The sequence below is a fragment of the Polypterus senegalus genome, chromosome 7 (assembly GCF_016835505.1).
Source record: "Polypterus senegalus isolate Bchr_013 chromosome 7, ASM1683550v1, whole genome shotgun sequence".
In the NCBI taxonomy this organism is placed as follows: Eukaryota; Metazoa; Chordata; class Cladistia; order Polypteriformes; family Polypteridae; genus Polypterus; species Polypterus senegalus.
Window position 1 is genome coordinate 5,646,298 of NC_053160.1, and position 19,987 is coordinate 5,666,284.

At 42.7% G+C, this 19,987-nt stretch overlaps 1 protein-coding gene across 1 annotated transcript in view; it reads right to left on the minus strand.

Moving 5' to 3' along the window:
• Nucleotides 1-19,987, minus strand: part of elp1 (elongator acetyltransferase complex subunit 1) — a 210,443-nt gene that overhangs the window by 3,386 nt on the left and 187,070 nt on the right. The window contains exons 32-35 of the mRNA XM_039758179.1: nucleotides 19,307-19,420; nucleotides 14,870-14,981; nucleotides 12,234-12,361; nucleotides 2,071-2,225 (exon numbers count right to left, since the gene is read on the minus strand). Coding sequence (XP_039614113.1) covers nucleotides 2,071-2,225; nucleotides 12,234-12,361; nucleotides 14,870-14,981; nucleotides 19,307-19,420 — 509 coding nt within the window. The remainder of the gene's footprint in view (nucleotides 1-2,070; nucleotides 2,226-12,233; nucleotides 12,362-14,869; nucleotides 14,982-19,306; nucleotides 19,421-19,987) is intronic.

Consider the following 19,987-nt stretch of genomic DNA (forward strand, 5'->3'; position numbering starts at 1 on the left):
TTGTGAAATTCCCAATACGTTTGATGTGTCACATGACCCTCTTCCAATTGAAAAAACAAAGGTTGGATCCAAATGGCCGACTTCAAAATGGCCACCATGGTCACCACCCATCTTGAAAAGTTTTCCCCCCTCACATATACTAATGTGCCACAAACAGGAAGTTAATATCACCAACCATCCCCATTTTATTAAGGTGTATCCATATAAATGGCCCACCCTTATATACTCAGCAAAAAAAGAAACGTCCCTTTTTCAGGACTGTGTATTTCAACAATAATGTTTTAAAATCCAAATAACTTTACAGATCTTCATTGTAAAGGGTTTAAACAATGTTTTCCATGCATGTTCAATTAACCACAATCAATTAATTAACATGCACCTGTGGAATGGTCGTTAAGACCTTAACAGCTTACAGAAAGTAGGCATTTAAGGTCACAGTTCTAAAAACGCAGGACACTAAAGAGACTTGTCTACCGACTGTGAAAGATGCCCAGGGTCCCTGCTCATCTGCGTGAACGTGCATTAGGCATGCTGCAGGGAGGCATGAGGACTGCTGATGTGGCTAGGGCAATAAATTGCCATGTCCGCACTGTGAGACGCCTAAGACAGCGCTACAGGGAGACAGGAAGGACAGCTGATCATCCTCGCAGTGGAAGACCACGTGTAACAACACCTGCACAGGATCGGTACATCCGAATATCACACCTGCGTGACAGGTACAGGATGGCCACAACAACTGCCCGAGTCACACCAGGAACACACAATCCCTCCATCAGTGCTCAGACTGTCCGCAATAGGCTGAGAGAGGCTGGACTGAGGGCTTGTAGGCCTGTTGTAAGGCAGGTCCTACCAGACATCACCAGCAACAACGCCGCCTATGGGCACAAACCCACCTTCGCTGGACCAGACAGGAGTGGCACAAAGTGCTGTTCACTGATGAGTCACGGTTTTGTCTCACCAGGGGTGATGGGACGGATTCGTGTTTATCGTCGAAGGAATTGAGCACGTCTGGGACCTGTTGGATCACAGGGTGAGGGCTAGGGCCATTCCCCCCAGAAATGTCCAGGAACTTGCAGGTGCTTGGTGGAAGAGTGGGGTAACATCTCACAGCAAGAACTGACAAATCTGGTCCAGTCCATGAGGAGGAGATGCACTGCAGTACTTCAAGCAGCTGGTGGCCACACCACATACTGACTGGTACTTTTGATTTTGAGCCTCCCTTCATTCAGGGACACATTGTGAAACATTTTTAGTTTATGTCTTATGGTGTTGACTCTTTTAGTGTTCATACAAATATTTACACATTAAGTTTACTGAAAGTAAAAACAGTTGAAAGTCAGAGGACGTTTCTTTTTTTGCTGAGTGTATATATGTATATATATATACACAGAGAGAGAGAGAGAGAGAGAGAGAGAGAGAGAGAGATATAATATTTTCTTACCTAAAACTTAGTTTTCTAATTTCTCTATTGTTCCCAAAACACAGAATCTGGGCAATAACAGTTCAGTTAATTAGCCCAGGAGTCCAATTAAAAGCAGAAGCTGCTTGAAAGAAAAACCTGCAGCCACAAGGGGGTCCCCAAGACTGACGTTGAGAACCCCTGCTTTAAATTAACTGAACTAGAATAAAGAAAAGGGCAAAAAATGAATGTGCAATGCCATGAAATACTGACACTGCACTCTTTGAGATACAAGTGATATTCCATATTTCATTTTAAAGCATGCGTCTTTAAAGTCAAGTCAAAAGCGCTAACAGAACAGTTCAGTGATCTCGGCCTTCAGAAATGACAAACATGTTTGCCAGCCACTCCTTTTATTATCTTGGCTGTCTCACAGTTTCCTGGCATTTCAGTTCTGCCAGCTTGAGGTTCCTTGCATTTATGTCCACAACAGAAGTATTTAAACCCATTCTAGCAGATAATGTAAGATCCCAAAAATATAATTTTTCTTTCTCAGTGATCATGTAAACAATTTGAAATCATTAAAAATGGGCGTGATCAGCTACAGTAAAAATCAAAAACTTATTAATAATAAAATAACACCAACATATCTGTTATCTCTGTGGGCTTACCAGCGTGTTGGGATCGTGCTGAGCACTCACTGACCAAATTTCTGGAACCGATTTTTCTATTAGTTTGAGTGTTTCATCCAAATCTTTCTGAAATTTGCGGGCCTGGTAGTCATAGCCGAAAAACACCAACATTTTCAAAAGACCTGAAACTTCACCTGTTAAAAATATTAGTAAAATAACACAGACTTAGTGGTTACATTGTTTTAATACTAGTGAAACACACAGACTCTCAGTGTTCAAATAAAAAGCAAGTTACAGAAAAACAGCAGCTGATACTTCTAACGCTTACTAAATACAGTCTGCCTTATCTGCAGGTTTGGCATCCATTTAAAAATATTAAAAAGAATCCGGAATATTCTTAAAAAAAAAGACAACATATGAAATGACCACATGCAGTGGTAAAACCCACTAAATACGCACAAGAAACAACATCATTTTCTCAGCAGTGACATTCATGCGACTGGTGACTTTTCCTATGAAGTCAGTAGACGGATTGGGAGAGCATGAGGGGGTCATGAGGTCACTGGAAAGGGGTGTGTGGCGCTCCCGATGTCTATGCCAAAGGATGGAGGTCCAAGTCTTTACAGTCCTGGTGCTTTCTGTCTTGCTATATGGTTGCGAGACATGGACGCTATCCAGTGACCTGAGATGAAGACTGGACTCCTTTGGTACTGTGTCTCTCCGGAAAATGCTTGGGTGCCGCTGGTGTGACTTTGTGTTGCTCATGGAGTCCTGAATGAGGCACTTGGCCTGCATTGTGAGGCAGCATCAGTTACGGCACTATGGCTATGTGGCGTAATTCCCAGAGGGTGATCTGGCTCGGTGTTGAAGACCCGAGTGGCTGGACCAGGCCAAGGAGATGCCCACGTAACGCCAAGCTGCAGCAGACAGAGGGTTATTTCCAGAGGGTAGGACTGGACCGCGTGTCTGCCTGGGGGGTTGCTAACCGGGATCCTGAGCTGTTTTGTCGTGTGGTGCGTGCGGCAACACACTGTACTATGTCGAGGATGCCAGGGGCCACGACCCGGCCGGGACGCCTTGGAGGACCGGAAGTGGCTGTGTGCCCATCTGGGATCACGTGGGGGCTGCCTTCCTGGTTGCTTTGGGGGCCACGGGTTCAGGGCATGGAAGCCCCACCCTGTAGGGGCCCGTGGTTACCGCCAGGAGGCGCCCCAATGCCTTGGGGACCCTGGACCTCAGCACTTCCGCCACACCAGGAAGTGCTGGGGGGAAGAGAAGCAGGGACACCCGGAGAGCTTCCGGGAGAACAACCGGCACTTCCGCCACACTGGGGCGTGGCAGCGGGAGATTGCCGGGGAGCACCTGGAGCTCATCCGGGTGCGGATAAAAGGGGCCGCCTCCCTTCATTCAGGGCGAGAGTCGGGAGCGGAATGGACTGAGCTGAGGAGGCAAGGAGGCGGCCTGAAGGTAGTAAGGCATTGTGGCCAGGACTTTGGGGACTTTTGTGGTGCACTTTTGTATATGATAGTGTAAATAAACGTGTTTGTGGGTGACATGAATGTGTCAACTTCCACAACTAGAACATGCTACCCAACTTGACTTGCCTTGACACAGCGTACCCAAGCTCAGCCAGCCCTCAGTCCCGCTGTATCTGCCATATTGTGTTCACTTAGTATGTGCAACTGCCTTTATGCAAGTCCCGATTATCCGCGGTTATTGCACATCTGCAGGGCACTCTGGAACCACATACCCACGGTTAGGGCAGGCTGACCTTTAGTAACTTGTTTTCATTCCACTGCAAGTCATGATGTACACTCACTGGCCACTTTATTAGGTACACCTGTTCAACTGCTTGTTAACACAAATATCTAATCAGCCAATCACATAGCATCATTTCAAGCCTGTAGACATTGTCAAGACGACCTGCTGAAGTTTAAATGAAACATCAGAATGGGAAGAAAGGGGACTGAAGTGACTTTGAATGTGGCCTGGTAGTTGGTGCCAGTCAGGCTGGTCCGAGTATTTCACAAACTGCTGATCTTCTGGGATTTTCACGCGCAACCATCTCTAGGGTTTACAGGGAATGGCTTGAAAAAGGGAAAATATCCAGTGAGTGTCAGTTCTCTGGGCGAAAATGCCTTGTTGATGCCAGAGGTCAGAGGAGAATGGCCAGACTGGTTTGAACTGATAGAAAGGCAACAGTAACTCAAATAAGAACTTGTTACAACCAAGGTATGCAGAAGGGCATCTCTGAACACGGTGAACCTTGAAGCAGGTGGGCTACAGCAGCAGGAGACCACACAGGGTGCCACTCTTGTCAGCTAAGAACAGGCCACTGAGGCTACAATTTGCTTAGCAAAATTGGACAATAGAAGATTGGAAAAATGTTGCCTGGTCTGATGAGTCTCTGATTTCTGATGCAGTCTTTGGATGGTAGGGTCAGAATTTGGTATCAACAACATGAAAGCATGGATCCATCATCCTGCTTTGCATCAACAGTTCAGGCTGCTGGTGGTGGTGCTGTAGTGGTGTTGGGGATATTTTCTTGGCACACTTAGGGTCCCTTGCTACCAACTGAGTGTCATTTTAAATGCCACAGCGTACCTGAGTATTGTTGCTGACCATGTCCATCCCTTTATGACCACAACATCCCCATCTTCTGATGAAGACTTCCTGCAGGATATATACGCCATGTCACAAAGCTCAGATCATCTCAAACTGGTTTCTTGAACATGACAATGAGTTCACTGGACACAAATGGCCTCCACAGTCACCAGATCTCAATCCAGTCGAGCACCTTTGGGATGTGCTGGAATGGGAGATTCACATCATGGATGTGCAGCCAACAGATCTTCAACAACTGTGAGATGCTATCATGTCAATATGGATCAATATCCCCGAGGAATGTTTCCAGCATCTTGTTGAATCTATGCCAGGAAGAATTACGGCAGTTCTGAAGGCAAAAAGAGGGTCCAAACCAGACCTAGCATGGTGTTCCTAATACAGTGGCTGCTGAGCATATTTTATTACTTTGTTTTGCAAGCCTATGATCCCTCATGTTTGCCCCCAATTCCGAATTCTGAACACATACAGTCATGGCCGAAATTATCGGCACCCCTGGAATTTTCCCAGACAATGCACCATTTCTCCCAGAAAATTGTTGCAATTCCAAATGTTTTGGTATCCCCCCTGGCCATTGAACCTTACTCTTATTCGATGTTAATGTTGATTTATTTTTTATAATTATGTCTTTCATTTTTCTATTCTTTAATATGTAAAGCACTTTGAGCTACTGTTTGTATGAAAATGTGCTATATAAATAAATGTTGTTGTTGTTGTTGTTGTTATCCACACGTTTATTTCCTTTATGTGCATTGGAACAACAAAAAAAAAAAAGAGAAAAAACCCAAATCTGACATCATGTCACACAGAAGTCCAAAAATGGGCCGGACAAAATTATTGGCACCTTTTCAAACTTGTGGGTAAATCGTTTAATTTCAAGCATATGATGCTCGTTTGAACTCACCTGTGGCAAGAAACCGGTGCTGGCAACATAGCAATCACACCTGAAGCCCGTTAAAATGGAGACAAGTTGACTCAACCTTTGTGTTGTGTGTCTGAGTGGGCCGCACTAAGCATGGAGAACAGAAAGAAGAGCAGAGAATTGTCTGAGGACTCAACAATCTCAAGGCTACAAGTCCATCTCCAGAGATCTTCATGTTCCTATGTCCACTGTGCGCAACATAATCAAGAAGTTCACAGCACATGGCACTGTAGCTAATCTACCTGGACGTGGACGGAAGAGAAAAATTGATAAAAGACTGCAACGAAGGACAGTCCGTATGGTGGATAAACAGCGCCAATCAACCTCAAAACATGTTCAAGCTGTTCTGCAGACTCAGGGTGCAACAGCGTCAGCTCCAACTATCTGACGACATCTGAACGAAATGAAACGCTATGGCAGGAGAGCCAGGAGGACCCCACTGCTGACACAGAAACATAAAAAGGCCAGACTGGAGTTTGCCAAAATATACTTGAGGAAGCCAAAATCCTTCTGGGCGAACGTCTTGTGGACAGATGAGCCCAAGGTAGAGCTTTGTGGTAAAGCTCATCATTCTACTGTTTACAGAAAAAGGAATGAGGCCTACGAAGAAAAGAACAACACGGTACCTACAGTCAAACATGGTGGAGGGTCGAAGATGTTTTGGGGATGTTTTGCTGCCTCTGGCACTGGATGGCTTGACTGTGTGCAAGGCATCATGAAATCTGAAGACTAGCAAAAGATATTGGGGTGCAAGGTAGGGCCCAGTGTCAGAAAGCTGGGTCTGTGTCAGAGGTCACGGGTGTTTCAGCAGCACAATGACTCCAAACATACCTCGAAAAGCACCCAGAAAGCGCTGGAGAGTTCTGAAGTGGCCAGCAATGAGTCCAGATCTAAATCCGATTGAACACTTAGGGAGAGATCTCAAAATTGCTGTTGGGAGAAGGCGTCCTTCAAATCTGAGAGACCTTGAGCAGTTTGCAAAAGAAGAGGGGTCGGAAATTCCAGCTGAGAGGCGTAACAAGCTTGGTGATGGTTATAGGAAGCGCTTGATTTCAGTTATTCTTTCCAAAGGGCGTGCAACCAAATATTAAGTTGAGGGGGCCAATAATTTTATTCAGCCCGGTTTTTGAGTTCTGTGTGACATGATGTCAGATTTGGCTTTTTTTCTCTGTTATTTGTGTTGTTCCAATGCACACAAAGGAAATAAACATGTGGAAACCAAAACATTTGGAATTGCAACAATTTTCTGGGAGACAATTTCAAGGGTGCTGAAAATTTCGGCCATGACTGTATGCATTGTGTCCTGGGGGACTATAAATATACTGCTCAAAAGAATTAAAGGAACACTTTTTAATCAGAGTATAGCATAAAGTCAATAAAACTTATGGGATATTAATCTGGACAGTTAAGTAGCAGAGGGAGTTGTTAATCAGTTTCAGCTGCTGTGGTGTTAATGAAATTAACAACAGATGCACTAGAGGGGCAACAATGAGATGACCCCCAAAACAGGAATGGTTTAACAGGTGGAGGCCACTGACATTTTTCCCTCCTCATCTTTTCTGACTGTTTCTTCACTAGTTTTGCATTTGGCTACAATCAGTGTCACTACTGGTAGCGTGAGGCGATACCTGGACCCTACAGAGCTGGCACAGGTAGTCCAACTTCTCCAGGATGGCACATCAATACGTGTCATTGCCAGAAGGTTTGCTGTGTCTCCCTGCACAGTCTCAAGGGCATGGAGGAGATTCTAGGAGACAAGCAGTTACTCTAGGAGAGCTGGAGAGGGCCATAGAAGGTCCATAACCCATCAGCAGGACCAGTATCTGCTCCTTTGGGCAAGGAGGAACAGGATGAGCACTGCCAGAGCCCTACAAAATGACCTCCAGCAGGCCACTGGTGTGAATGTCTCTGACCAAACAACCAGAAAGACTTCATGAGGGTGACCCAAGGGCCCCATGTCCTCTAATGGGCCCTGAGCTCACTGCCCAGCAGCATGCAGCTCGATTGGCATTCGCCATAGAATACCAGAATTGGCAGATGCACCACTGGTGCCCTGTGCTTTTACAGATGAGAGCAGGTTCACCCTGAGCACGTGACAGAAGTGAAAGGGTCTGGAGAAGCCATGGAGAACATTATGCTGCCTGTAACATCATTCAGCATGAGCAGTTTGGTGGTGGGTTAATGATTGTCTGGGGAGGCATATCCATGGAGGGTCACACAGACCGCTACAGGCTTGACAAAGGCACCTTGGCTGCCATTAGGTATCAGGATGAAATCCTTGGACCCATTGTCAGACCCTATGCTGGTACAGTGGCTCCTGGTGCACGACAATTCCTGGCCTCATGTGGTGAGAGTATGCAGGCAGTTCCTGGAGGAGGAAGGAATTGATACCATTGACTGGCCACCACACTTTCCTGACCTAAATCCAATAGAACACCTCTGGGACATTATGTTTTGGTCCATCCAATGCCACCAGGTTGCACCTCAGACTGTCCAGGAGCTCAGTGATGCCCTGGTCCAGATCTGGAAGGAGATCCCCCACAACACCATCTGTCATCTCATTAGAAGCATGCACCGATGTTGTCAGGCATGTATACAAGAACACAGGGGCCATACAAAGTGCTGCGTACAATTTGGAGTTGCTGCAATTCAATTTTGGGCAAAATGGACTAGCCTGCCACATCATTTTTTCACTCAGATTTTTGGGGCGTCTTTGAATTCAGGGCTCTGTAGGTTGATCATTTTCATTTCCATCAAACGATGTGGCATCCTTTCGTTCCTAACACATTACCCAGTCTATATCAGTATAGATATCCAGGAGGATTTCTTTTTCCCATTGAGATCTGATGTGTTTTCAAAGTGTTCCTTTCATTTTTTTGAGCAGTTTAGAAGCTGCCAACGATGCAGAAGAGAAGGTGCGGCTGATACTTCTTAAGATTTCTAACTAGTTGCTTCTTGCATTTCCTCTAGAAGTTATACTGTAATTTATTACTTCTGGTGGACCATATGGAGCAAGATGAACTTATCCGTTTTTACAAAACATACGTCTTCACCATCAAAAAGCACAGCTGCACAGTGATCACACTGGTGATGTTACTTTCTTAGCAAACATTGATCTAAGGATGTAAAAGCAGAGCTTGTATAAGGTTGGAATTTTGGAGTATTTGACAGTCTGTCTTGTTCTCGTTCTTTTCAAGTGTCAAGTTTTATTGTCATGTGCACAGTAAGGAAACACGCTTCCCTGTACAATGAAATTCTTTCTTTGCTGTCCACACCAAATGCCAATGGTTAACAAACCAACACATAGATAATAAGTAGCAGAAGCAGCATAAAGTATAGAAACATAATAGAAGTACAGTAGAACCTCAGGTCACAAACATCTCTAAACATGTACTAATCGGGTTACAACCAAAAAGTTTGCCAAACTTTTGCATCTGTTCATGACCACACACTCGGGTGACGAACAAGCCCGTTTCCCTTCCGGTTCCGAAATCATCAGCACGTGCAGCAAGCGAGAGAGAGAGAGAGAGAGAGAGAGAGAGAGAGCACGAGAAGGCAGTTAAAGAAGGCATCGGGCTTGTTTTTGAAGAGACTGCTTCGAGCATTGTTTTAACCTTGTTGTATTTAATGAAGTCTTTTTTCTATTGGATTATAACCTCCACTTCACTTCTGTTTTTATGGGGTCATTTATTTATTGAAGGATTCTGAAAGCACTGTACTTTATTTAATTTGGACTTTGTTTTTGATTGTTGTTTCGTTGATTTTAATAAAAGCACTTGCCACTTTCTGCACCATCCGATTGCTCTATTGTAGTGCCTCGCTGTCGTGCTCATCGGTAACATTACCGATGGTGATGGGTTTAAAGGCTCCCGGAAGCGAGATGGGAGCATGCAGCGAACCCGTACCTTCACAGACTACCTCAAAACTGTAATCTCCTCTCCATCATGCTTCGGGCTTACTTCCTTCATTTCAGAACTCGACTCATGCAAGGTTAGTTTTTTTGGTTGTTTTTGGTTAGTTTTTGTATAAATTACGGATTTTTCAAATGTTCATTTTTTTCCCTGTGCTAAAAACTCATTAAAAAAAGTGTTTACAGCGAGCGGTTCGTAAAGCTATAGTGTGAACTCCTACAATGTCAGTTTTCTCTGTTCAAGGTTTTCTCAGTGTTATTCAATGTTTTTACATTTAGTTTACTATTACGCTGTGCATTCTGTGGTATAATTAACTATTTTTGTACTTAAAAATCTTAAAAAAAATATTTACATACAGCTCGTACAGTCCGGAACGGATTAATTGTATTTACATTTAATCCTATGGGGGAAATTACTTCGTGTCACGTGACCAAATCGGGCTGCGACCAGAGTTTTGGAACGAATTACGGTCGTGACCCGAGGTTCCAATGTATAAAGTGTAATGTGCAGGTAGGTGTGTGATGGACAAGTCCAATACAGTTGTGCGAGGTCGACAGAATGAGGTGGTCCACGGTTATAAACTCCAGCCAGTTATTGAGAAGTCTAATGGCCTTGGGAAAGAAAGAGTTCTTTAGCCTGGAAGTCTTGCATTTCATACGTCTGTACCTCAAGCCTGAGGGTAGAAGTGTGAACAATTCATGTTGGGGGTGAGTGGGGTCCCTGAGGATGGAGGCAGTGGAGTCCTGGTGATGTTCTCTGCAGGTGTTTGCGATCCATAGCAGTAGTGTTACCATACTACACAGGGATGCAGCTGGTCAAGATGCTCTCAACAATGCAGCCGTAGAAGTTGCCGAGGATCTTAGTTGACATACCAAACTTCCTCAGCCTCCTCAGAAAGTACAGCCGCTGTTGAGCGCTCTTGATCAGCTGTGTGGTTTTAACTGTCCATGTGAGTTCCTCACTGAGGTAGACACCCAGGTATTTAATTCTTCAAGCCCTCGGATGAATAGTAACTGGTGAGGTCACCTCTCTTTCCTCATGTCCACCATCATCTCCTTCATCTTGTCTGTGTTGAGGGTGAGGTTGTTGTCCTCACACCATGATACCAGACTGGCCACCTCCCTCCTGTAGGCCACCTTGTCCCCACCAGTGATGTGTCCCATCACTGCGGTGTTGTCTGCAAACTTTAGGATGATGTTATCTTTGTGGGAGGCGACACAGTCCTGGGTGAACAGGGTGCAGAGGATGGGGCTGAGGACGCATCCCTGTGGGATGCCTGTGTTTGTGATAATGGTGGCTGAAATCCTATTACCAATCCTGACAGACTGGGGCCTGCCAGTCAGAAAGTCTAGGAGCCAGTCACAGAGGGTGGGATGTAGGCAGTTATGGGTGAGGTTATGGGGGATAACCGTGTTAAAGGTGGAGCTGTAGTCAAAAAAACAGCATCCTGTCATTGTTCTCCAGATGGGAGAGGGAATAATTTAGTGTGGCCACGATGGCATCTGAGGTGGACCTGTTGGGCCGGTAGGCATACTGCGGGGGTTCAAGTTGTGCGGTATGCTGCTCTGAATGTGGGCTATCACCGCTCTCTCAAAACACTTCATGACAACTGGAGTGAGTGCTACCAGCGTGTAATCGTTCAGGCAGGTGGGCGGGCTTTTTTTTTTAGCAAGGGGGACGATGACTGTAGTCTTAAAGCAGCACAGAACGGTGCTCTGACTGAGGGAAAGGTTGAAGATGGAGCTTGGCACAAGCTCTGAGAGCACGTCCATGTCCTTGCATTAAGTATCCTGGACTTTGTCTCGCATACAGTATGAGCCATTGTGTTACCCTGCTAGTCAACTGAGCTATTGATACTTCTTATATTTTGCAAATAATTACTACAAAACGCTACATTTGACGATCTTTGTCGCCACACATTTCTGTAACTGGGGTGCCCTTGCCTTCTGGACTTGGACTTGTGCACCTTTGCATTTGTCTGCTGCTCAACTGCTCCATATTCAAAACTTCTTTTTGCTTGTCAATGTGGTTTATTCTTTCATGTGCTGCATAACTTAATCATCCTTTATGATGTACTTCACAGTCAGTGGATGTCAGTGCCCTTTTTTCTTTCATCTTATTATGGTGTTATTCATTACATAAACAAGCTCTGCAGTTTGCTTGATGTTTAGCAGATGCCGCTGCTGTTCTTTGTCTTTTCACCATGTCACTTGGTTGTGCGCTCATACTGCCACATTAAACACACAGCCACAGACAGCTCTGCCGAGTTTAACTACAACCTAAACTTTTTGGAATTTCCACACTGTATCAGATGATAAACCTTCGATAAGACCAAGATCAAGTTTCTATCCCCACTAGTTCACGAGTAATCACGAGACAGACCTTAGCATTTCATTATCCAACTTTATAAAACAAAATAAAATGTGTTTGTATCTGAGTCAGTCCAAAAGATGAAACACCACAAACATTTGTAGTGATAAAATGCACTGCATGTGTCATTCCAACAGATGGCACATCACAAACATTAACACTGCTTTTACAAATGGCATATAATAGAGACATGCACATTGCATGATGCACTGTAGATGTTAACACAGAGGTCTACATTAATCATCTAGACTCCAACCAGTCTTAGACAGGTAGCACAGCCAGTAAATGACTAAATGAATAAGAAGTTATAAATCTTAACATTTAAGAGCCTGTCCTTAAGTTGAGTAGGACCTCGAAAGGAAGTCCAGGTAGTTTACCTGATAGCTTTCCGATTGCCTGAATGATCTCACCCAATGCCTGAAGCAGGGCAAGGTCTTCTAGGGGGCTTCCTTCCTTCAGGCTGTATTTCTTACGTTCGGCCTTCCGACGGTTTTTAGAGGATCTCCTACATGAAAATATACAAAGATAAACTTGATGGTCTTTAACAACATATGTTAGCTTTCACTGTAATATAATTGACTGGCTCAAATGGCGTTTTTATACCGTGCCATACTCTATTTTTGCCAGTATGGGTGTGTGGGTGGGGGTCCCAGTTTAACAATCTTTTGGTGAAGATACGCTGGAGTAGCCATCAACAAAAACAAAGGCAATACAGCTGTGGACAGATGTGCTGGTACCCCTCAAAAAAAGAGCCACCCATGATTGCCTCTGAAATAACCTGAGACTGACAAAAAGTACTTGGCACCCAGCACTGTTTATTCCTTCAGGAGAGGTGTGAAGATTTCTGGGTGAATCTGCTTGAGTGGCGATCTCCCAACACAATCCTTCAGTTACAGTCTGGCCTCGTCAGCTGACTAAACACTACGTGCCAAGTCCAGACTAATTTGTTTTAATATAATACATAGTGTGAAAACTAAGAAAAGTGCATTAAGTGACATCAAATGTCACACGCAAGTGCACAGAGGACAGTTTAAGGTCTTTGGTCATTGTAATTCTTTGCCACTCCAGTGGATGCCACCCTTTGATGACACCTTTTCTTTTCCTCCCTCCACAGACCAGAAGATTGATGGCTACTCCACTGCTGACGCTACTTCTGGTTAGTCCAGACACCTGGACCTGCCACTTCCTGCTGGAATCCCTCATAGCCATAAGAAACGGCATCTTTGGAAATCGTAACCCCACTCCCATCTAAAACTGATGCATTTTCACGGTCTTAAAAAGATTGACGGCTTTTCCATCACTGTCATCACATTTGGTGTCCATCTACCTGGACCCTCCTCTTACTGCCAGAAACCATCATAACTGGAAGAACCACCATCTTGTTCAGTCCAAACCAGATTCCTGTCTGAAAAGACGCTGCGTTTAACGAAAATTACTTGTCTTTTCTTAATTTTAGAATTCGAATATTACAGGGTTTCCTTACGAGTGCCTAACAACTTACTGTCTCCATTTTATTATTATATCTCTCTATTATAAAAAAAATCTTGGAAGGAAACAAGGTGTGATTTTCTCGGAAAGACAGCTACACGTCCCGCGAGATGAGGCACGATACACATGTACAGCAGGTTAGAGATAATGGAAGTACGAAAATTTGAAACTCTCCAAAAAAGGGTAGTAAAGATCGCATTAGTTCAAACAAACGGAAACTATTACTCATGAAATAACGGAACAGAAAAAGAGATTGAATATATTGTTCGGATGGAAACTTTAAGTCAGAGACTTGTAGATCGTCTAATTCGTGTTACCATCAGGGAAAAAATAAAGTAGTGTTTCTTCCCAATGAAGAGGCATATCCGCAAGAATTAAAAGATTCCGAAAACGTTGGTGTGGTACACATGCAGAGCAGGTTAGAGATAATGGAAGTAAGAAAATTTGAAAGTCTCCAAAAAAGGGACGGAAAGATCGCATTAGCACAAACAAATGGAAATTATTACTCGGTGAAATAACGGAACAGCAAAAAGACATTGAATATATTGTTCGGATGGAAACTTTGAGTTGGAGACTTGTAAATCGTCTAATTCATGTTGCCAGCGAGAATTAAAAGATTCCAAAAACGTTGGCGTGGTATGAAGTCCCGTGAGGCGGAGACTTTTCACGTGAGATTCTTTCAAGTCACGCCCTACTTACAACTATTTTCAAACAAGACCACAGTCCTCTCACCTCTCAGTCGCGTGAATTCATTTGTCAGACACACTTCCTGCGCTCTCAGCTCTTATACATTTCACCAGGACAATAATTTTATACGTTCCAGGTGACACGTCAACAACAAAGCGAAGAAGAATGAGCAGGGAGAAACATTCGAAAAAGTCATTCTATTTATTAGAGAGAAAGAAACAATATTCACTCACAGGCAGTTATACATTGCCTTGTCACGATGTAAGTCCAAACACGGAATCAAAATTCAACGCGATATTGAAGAAAAGTTCATTCCAAATATTGTTTTTACTAAAGTTTTAAAGTAAAAGTGAAAATAATGAATAGGTAACAATTTCAATGAAAATAACAATCTCTTTAAATTGTAAATCCGGTTAACCAAACACGGGGGTGGGCGAGAGACGCGAGCAGGGGGCAGAGCCCCCTTAGTAACAAATAATAAAATGATACGGCACCGGCCTAAAATTAAAAAGCACTCCAACTACTGGACAATGTGTGAACTGACTGTAGAATTCATATGTTTGCTTTGTTGCATGTCTCTGTCAAAAATGTGTGTATCTGAGCACTCTGTTTGTACGTACTTCTTTAATTTAGAATTCTTTTTTTTCTTATTTGTGCGAGTACTAGAGACACACACTCACAGAATAAAATTACTATCAAGACCACCTATGGCACATCACATTAAATGCTAAGACTGAGGGTAACCGTTTTGATGAGAAGAGGATACAGGTACCAGCGCCTATTTGTGTATATAATCTCACATAAGTATATATCATTTAATTCAAGGTTGCAGACTTACGCGGATATTCTGGAATTACTCTGTGAATATTTTGAACCCATATTACTGGTGGTCATCATACTGCTGGCCTCCGAGAATAAGTCAGAATCCGGGCAGTCTGGCATTTCATCATCTGTAAAGCAAAGGAGACAGATAAGGTTGTGTGCACGGATATATTGAAGAGTTACTTAAAATAAAAAGAACTGTGTGGAACTGGGAGCTTTCAATAAACAAAATGGGATTCAAATTTTAGGACTGAACACGTTTTTCAAACTGATGTCAAGCTTATGTCATATGTGTCATATTTCAGGAAGCTGGGTCTTCTGTTTCTGTATTGTGTAGTTTGCAAGGGTTAGGGTTAGGGTTAACCCTAACCCTAATTTGTCTGCAAGGTCCATATGAGTAAAGGGTTAAATACCTTATTTTGTGCAAGTCACAAGCGTTATCGGTACAGTAGATGTCAACATGGAGTTTATTTCTAAGTAGTCAAAACCTTGCAAGTAAAAAAAATTGTAGCTTTGGATTAACAGAATTGTCCTTAACTGCCCTAACATGTAAAACTGCATATTTAAGCAAACCAGTAACCTCTTAAGAGTCGTAGAACACCACAGATGTTCTGAACTTCTATTTAAGTATTTAATTAAATTTGGGGGTAACCAGTTGGCAATGCCTTATGCAAATAAAATACTTTCAGCTGAAGTGTGAAAAATAGATAGACTGATCTTTATCCCTAGGAGGAAATTTGGCTTTTTATAGAAACTCTGTAAATAAATCTACTCTCTATATATAAAACCCTAAGCCTAAAAGTGCAACAATTTTATGTGACATTTCTATGTCACGCTTTAAATCAGGCTTATTTTTAAACCTACTGTACATACAGTGGGATGCAAAAGTTTGGGTAACCTTGTTGATAGTCATTATGTTTCTGTATAAATCGTTGGTTGTTGGTTGCGCCGGGGCTGGATCTTTCAACAAGACAACGACCCGAAACACTGCTCAAAATCCACTACGGCATTCATGCAGAGGAACAATTACAACGTTCTGGAATGGCCATCTCAGTCCCCAGACCTGAATAGAATTGACAATCTGTGGTGTGAGTTAAAGAGAGCTGTCCATGCTCGGAAGCCATCAAACCTGAATGAACTTGAGATGTTTTGTAAAGAGGAATGGTCCAAAATACCTTCAACCACAATCCAGACTCTCATTGGAATCTACAGGAAGCGTTTAGAGGCTGGAATGTCTGCAAAAGGCGGATCTACTAAATATTGATTTCATTTCTTTTTTGTGGTGCCCACATTTATGCACCTGCCTGATTTTGTTTGAACAATTATTACACACTTTCTGTAAATCCAATAAACTTCATTTCACTTCTCAAATATCACTATGTGTGTCTCCTATATGATATATTTAAGTGACATTTTATATCGTAACAACCAACGATTTATACAGGAAAATAATGACTATTAACAAGGGTGCCCAAACTTTTGCATCCCACTGTATATGTGTTTGGTATCATTCTTTTCAAAATTTATCAAACTTTAATATGATGCTGTTAGATTTTCAGATTCTAATTCCGTTTTTAAGTTATAAACTAAAATATCTCGACCCGACCCTGGATAAGCGATGGATAATGGGTGGATGGATGGAACTAAAATATCAAGAAAGTCGTGGTTTTTAATTTCAATAAATCATTATTATTATAATTATTTATTTTAATAATTTAATAAATTACATTATTTTTGATTGAGTAAACTTTCTTTCACAGCAACAAACAAAAAAAAAAAAAAAAAAAAGAAAAAGATCTCTTCATAACACCAGTGTTTGTATTTCGGTGATTTAGTTAGCTGAAGGTCGAGTTACGATGATCCATTGCATACCCCTTTAGTTTTTCACCTGATTTCTCCGGTTATTTAAATGAGTAATTTTTAAAAAAAAGTTTTTTTTATCTATAAGAATGTCAGTTAAAACGAATGAATTGTTTATTTGGTCTCTTATAAATACTCATCGAGCATAGTGGACCTCAGTTTAACAGGAATACTTCAATTGGTAAGAGAGTAAACATTTTATTACTTCGTTAAATAATAATACATTTTTCTTTTACATATTGTGGACTATGGCTGGCAGCTTATCCCGGCCAATACCCCCAAGCCGCCAGATGGAGCCCTTCCCTGCAACGTGGAGATGCCCAGAATTCCAGCAGGGCATCATGGACCTTGGAGTTTTCCTTCACAGCCCTGCTGGATACCGCGGAGGCCACCAGAGGACGCTGCAGGGAGGCTCAAGAACTTGTATTTGCCTTATAGCCCCAAAGTACTTCCCAGTTGAGAGGACAGAGGTAATGACGTACTTCCGGGCTGAAGAAAAGGAGTTTTACCCGACCTGGAAGTGTTAATATAGTCACATGGATTGGAGGAAGAGAAACGCTTCCGGGTCAAGAAGTATAAAAGGACAGTGGGAGATCCCAGCAGTGAGCCGAGTTGGGAAGAAGGGTGACTGAGCTGCTGGGAGGTGTGGATTATTATTGTGGATTGTGATTATTGATTTATTGAGTATTGTGGAGTGGAGGAGGTTCTTTGTGCACTTTATTATAATAAAAAGTCATTATTTTGGCTCCCATTCATCGGAGACTGCAGAGCAACCTAATGGCATCTTCAGGAATTAATCTAGTTTCATTTCGTATATAAAAAAAAAATACCGAAGTTTCAAAGAGTTATACTGTATTTGTTGAATTATACAAGCATATACAAAAACTGTTATATTCACGTGTTTCCCGCGCAAAAAAATTAGTCCTGGGGGAGTCTCGTTCATGTTCGGTAACTGGATGAGGGTTTTCTTCACCCCAAATTTGTACATTATGACGATTTACCTTCCCACTAATGTGAAATGTGGCCTCATCACAGAAGATAATCAAGGAACAAAAATCTTCATTGGTCTCCAAATTTTGCTGGATGAAAGTTGAAAACTCAACTCGATGCGTCTTGTCCCCTCGTCTAAGGGCCTGAACCCACTGCAGACGATACGGTTTCATAACCAACCAGCGCTGGAGAATTCTCCATACACTTGACTTTGGTAACTGTAACTCATGACTTGCTTGTCGAACTGATTTCGATGGACTCCGAGTGAACGCAGTTTGCACTCGGACGACATTCTCAGCAGAGGAGGAAGTTCGAGGTCGCCCGATGCTTTTACCTTTGCAGATACACCCAGTATCACGAAATTGCCGGTACCATCGACGGATGTTATTGTCATTCGGAGGGTCAGTCCCATATTTTTGACGAAATGCCCGCTGCACAGTAATAACCGATTAAGTTCTAGCGAATTCGCAAACGCAAAAAGCGTTTTGTTGTGGCACAGCCATAACTGCAATCGTAACTAATCGAAACAACACACTGTTAGCTTTTTGATAAGCACTAGCACCATATAAGGTGACCATCCGTCCCCATTTTCCAGGGACAGTCCCCGTTTTCTGACTACTGTCCCCACTCAGAAGCATGTCCCCGGTTTCAGCTGGTTCACTTTTTTGAATGTATCTCATCACCAGGATAATTTGAACTCGGTGCGCATGTGCGGTGTTTTGACGGAGGTTATGCTTTACCGCATCCTGCAACTTTGGCGAGAAATCACGTAATAAGCTTTCCCTTTGTATGTAGTCTGCGCTCCTCTAGCCACCCCAGGTCCCCGGATTGGCCCAAAAAATTCTGGTCACCTTATCTACCAGCAACGAAATGAAACTAGATTAATTCCTCAAGACGCCACTAGATTGCTCTGCAGTCTCCGATGAATGGGCGGCAAGCTATAGCTCTCTGAAACTCCGATATTCTTTTTGGGACACCCTGTACTGTAATACCATACGGGAATTATAAACAGAGAGTGGTACAAATGTGTTTTGCTATGAAGAGTCTCTGCGAAGATTCATCACTTTTAACCAGCTGCACATTCCTTTTCATTTTCGCTGTCAATGAGATTAGCCTAGGTCGTCAGACCCGGGACGCATTTACTTATTTTGGACCTGCGAGGCCCTGGATTACGAAATCTACCCTTTGGGCAGAGAGGAGAGTAATAAAGAAAGACCTGTCGACTTCGTATCTGCTAAAATGGAATTTTCTTGTCATTGCGGATTTGGACGACGAATAGCAGCGAAAGGTACAGAAAGACTTTGCAATTTATATTTTTAACAATCTTATGCAGCATGTGAAATTCAAATAAAGTAGCTGTTTGTAATATTAGCCGATATTTTTGTATACCTACCTGTACCGACACGCGTAAAAAAATATTACAGTCTGAAGGGTTTTTGTTAATAATGGCCGGTCTCAAATAGCAGCCGGTCTCTATTAAGCGCTGGGAGCCGAGGCTAGTTTTGCAAATAAACACTGGGGGCCTCTACTGGAGCATATTTACGGTAAGCGAATTTCTTAAAAACAAAAAAAGACTTCAAAAAAGTTCATTTTGTTTCTTTACCTAGAAGATTAAGCCTTTCCTTTTCCTTACGCTCTCGTACCACTGCTAGACGTTCCTTATACTTCACAAACATTGCTTTCTGTGATTCCAGGAATGCTGACTGGCTGCTGTGGGCTGTGAAGGAAAAAAAAATAAAAAGATCTGTTGATATATGCAATTTCTCACATGCAGCAAAAGGAAAAAAATGAAAACACTGAAACAAATAAACCACGACGCTGTGGTTTCAACTACCAAGGTTTGTTCCATTTGTTCTGACACATGCCAGTTGCATTCTGACTGGCACATATTCTGAAAAAGAACAATTTACTACTTATTGCTCACTCGATTGTCAAGGACCCCGTGAACTATTTTTTTTCCAATCAACAGTTTCAACACCAAATGGAGATTATGAAATTGGCAAATACGGTACAAAAAGTAGCAAGAAGCAGGATAGAGCATTCTGGAAGAAATATAAAATAAAAACTCAAAATCAGGGTATACAGCGCCCACCATAATGTAAAGACCCGTTTTTTATCTTATTTCCCCCTCTGCTGCACAGTTTAACATTATAAATTAAACGCGTCAGATATGATTATAATGCAAAGTTAAAGGTATTTGCATATGTTTTTGGTCATGTAATGTAGAAATGACAACACTTTTTCAAAATGCCCCCAATGAGGACAAGAGCTGTGCCAATGAAAC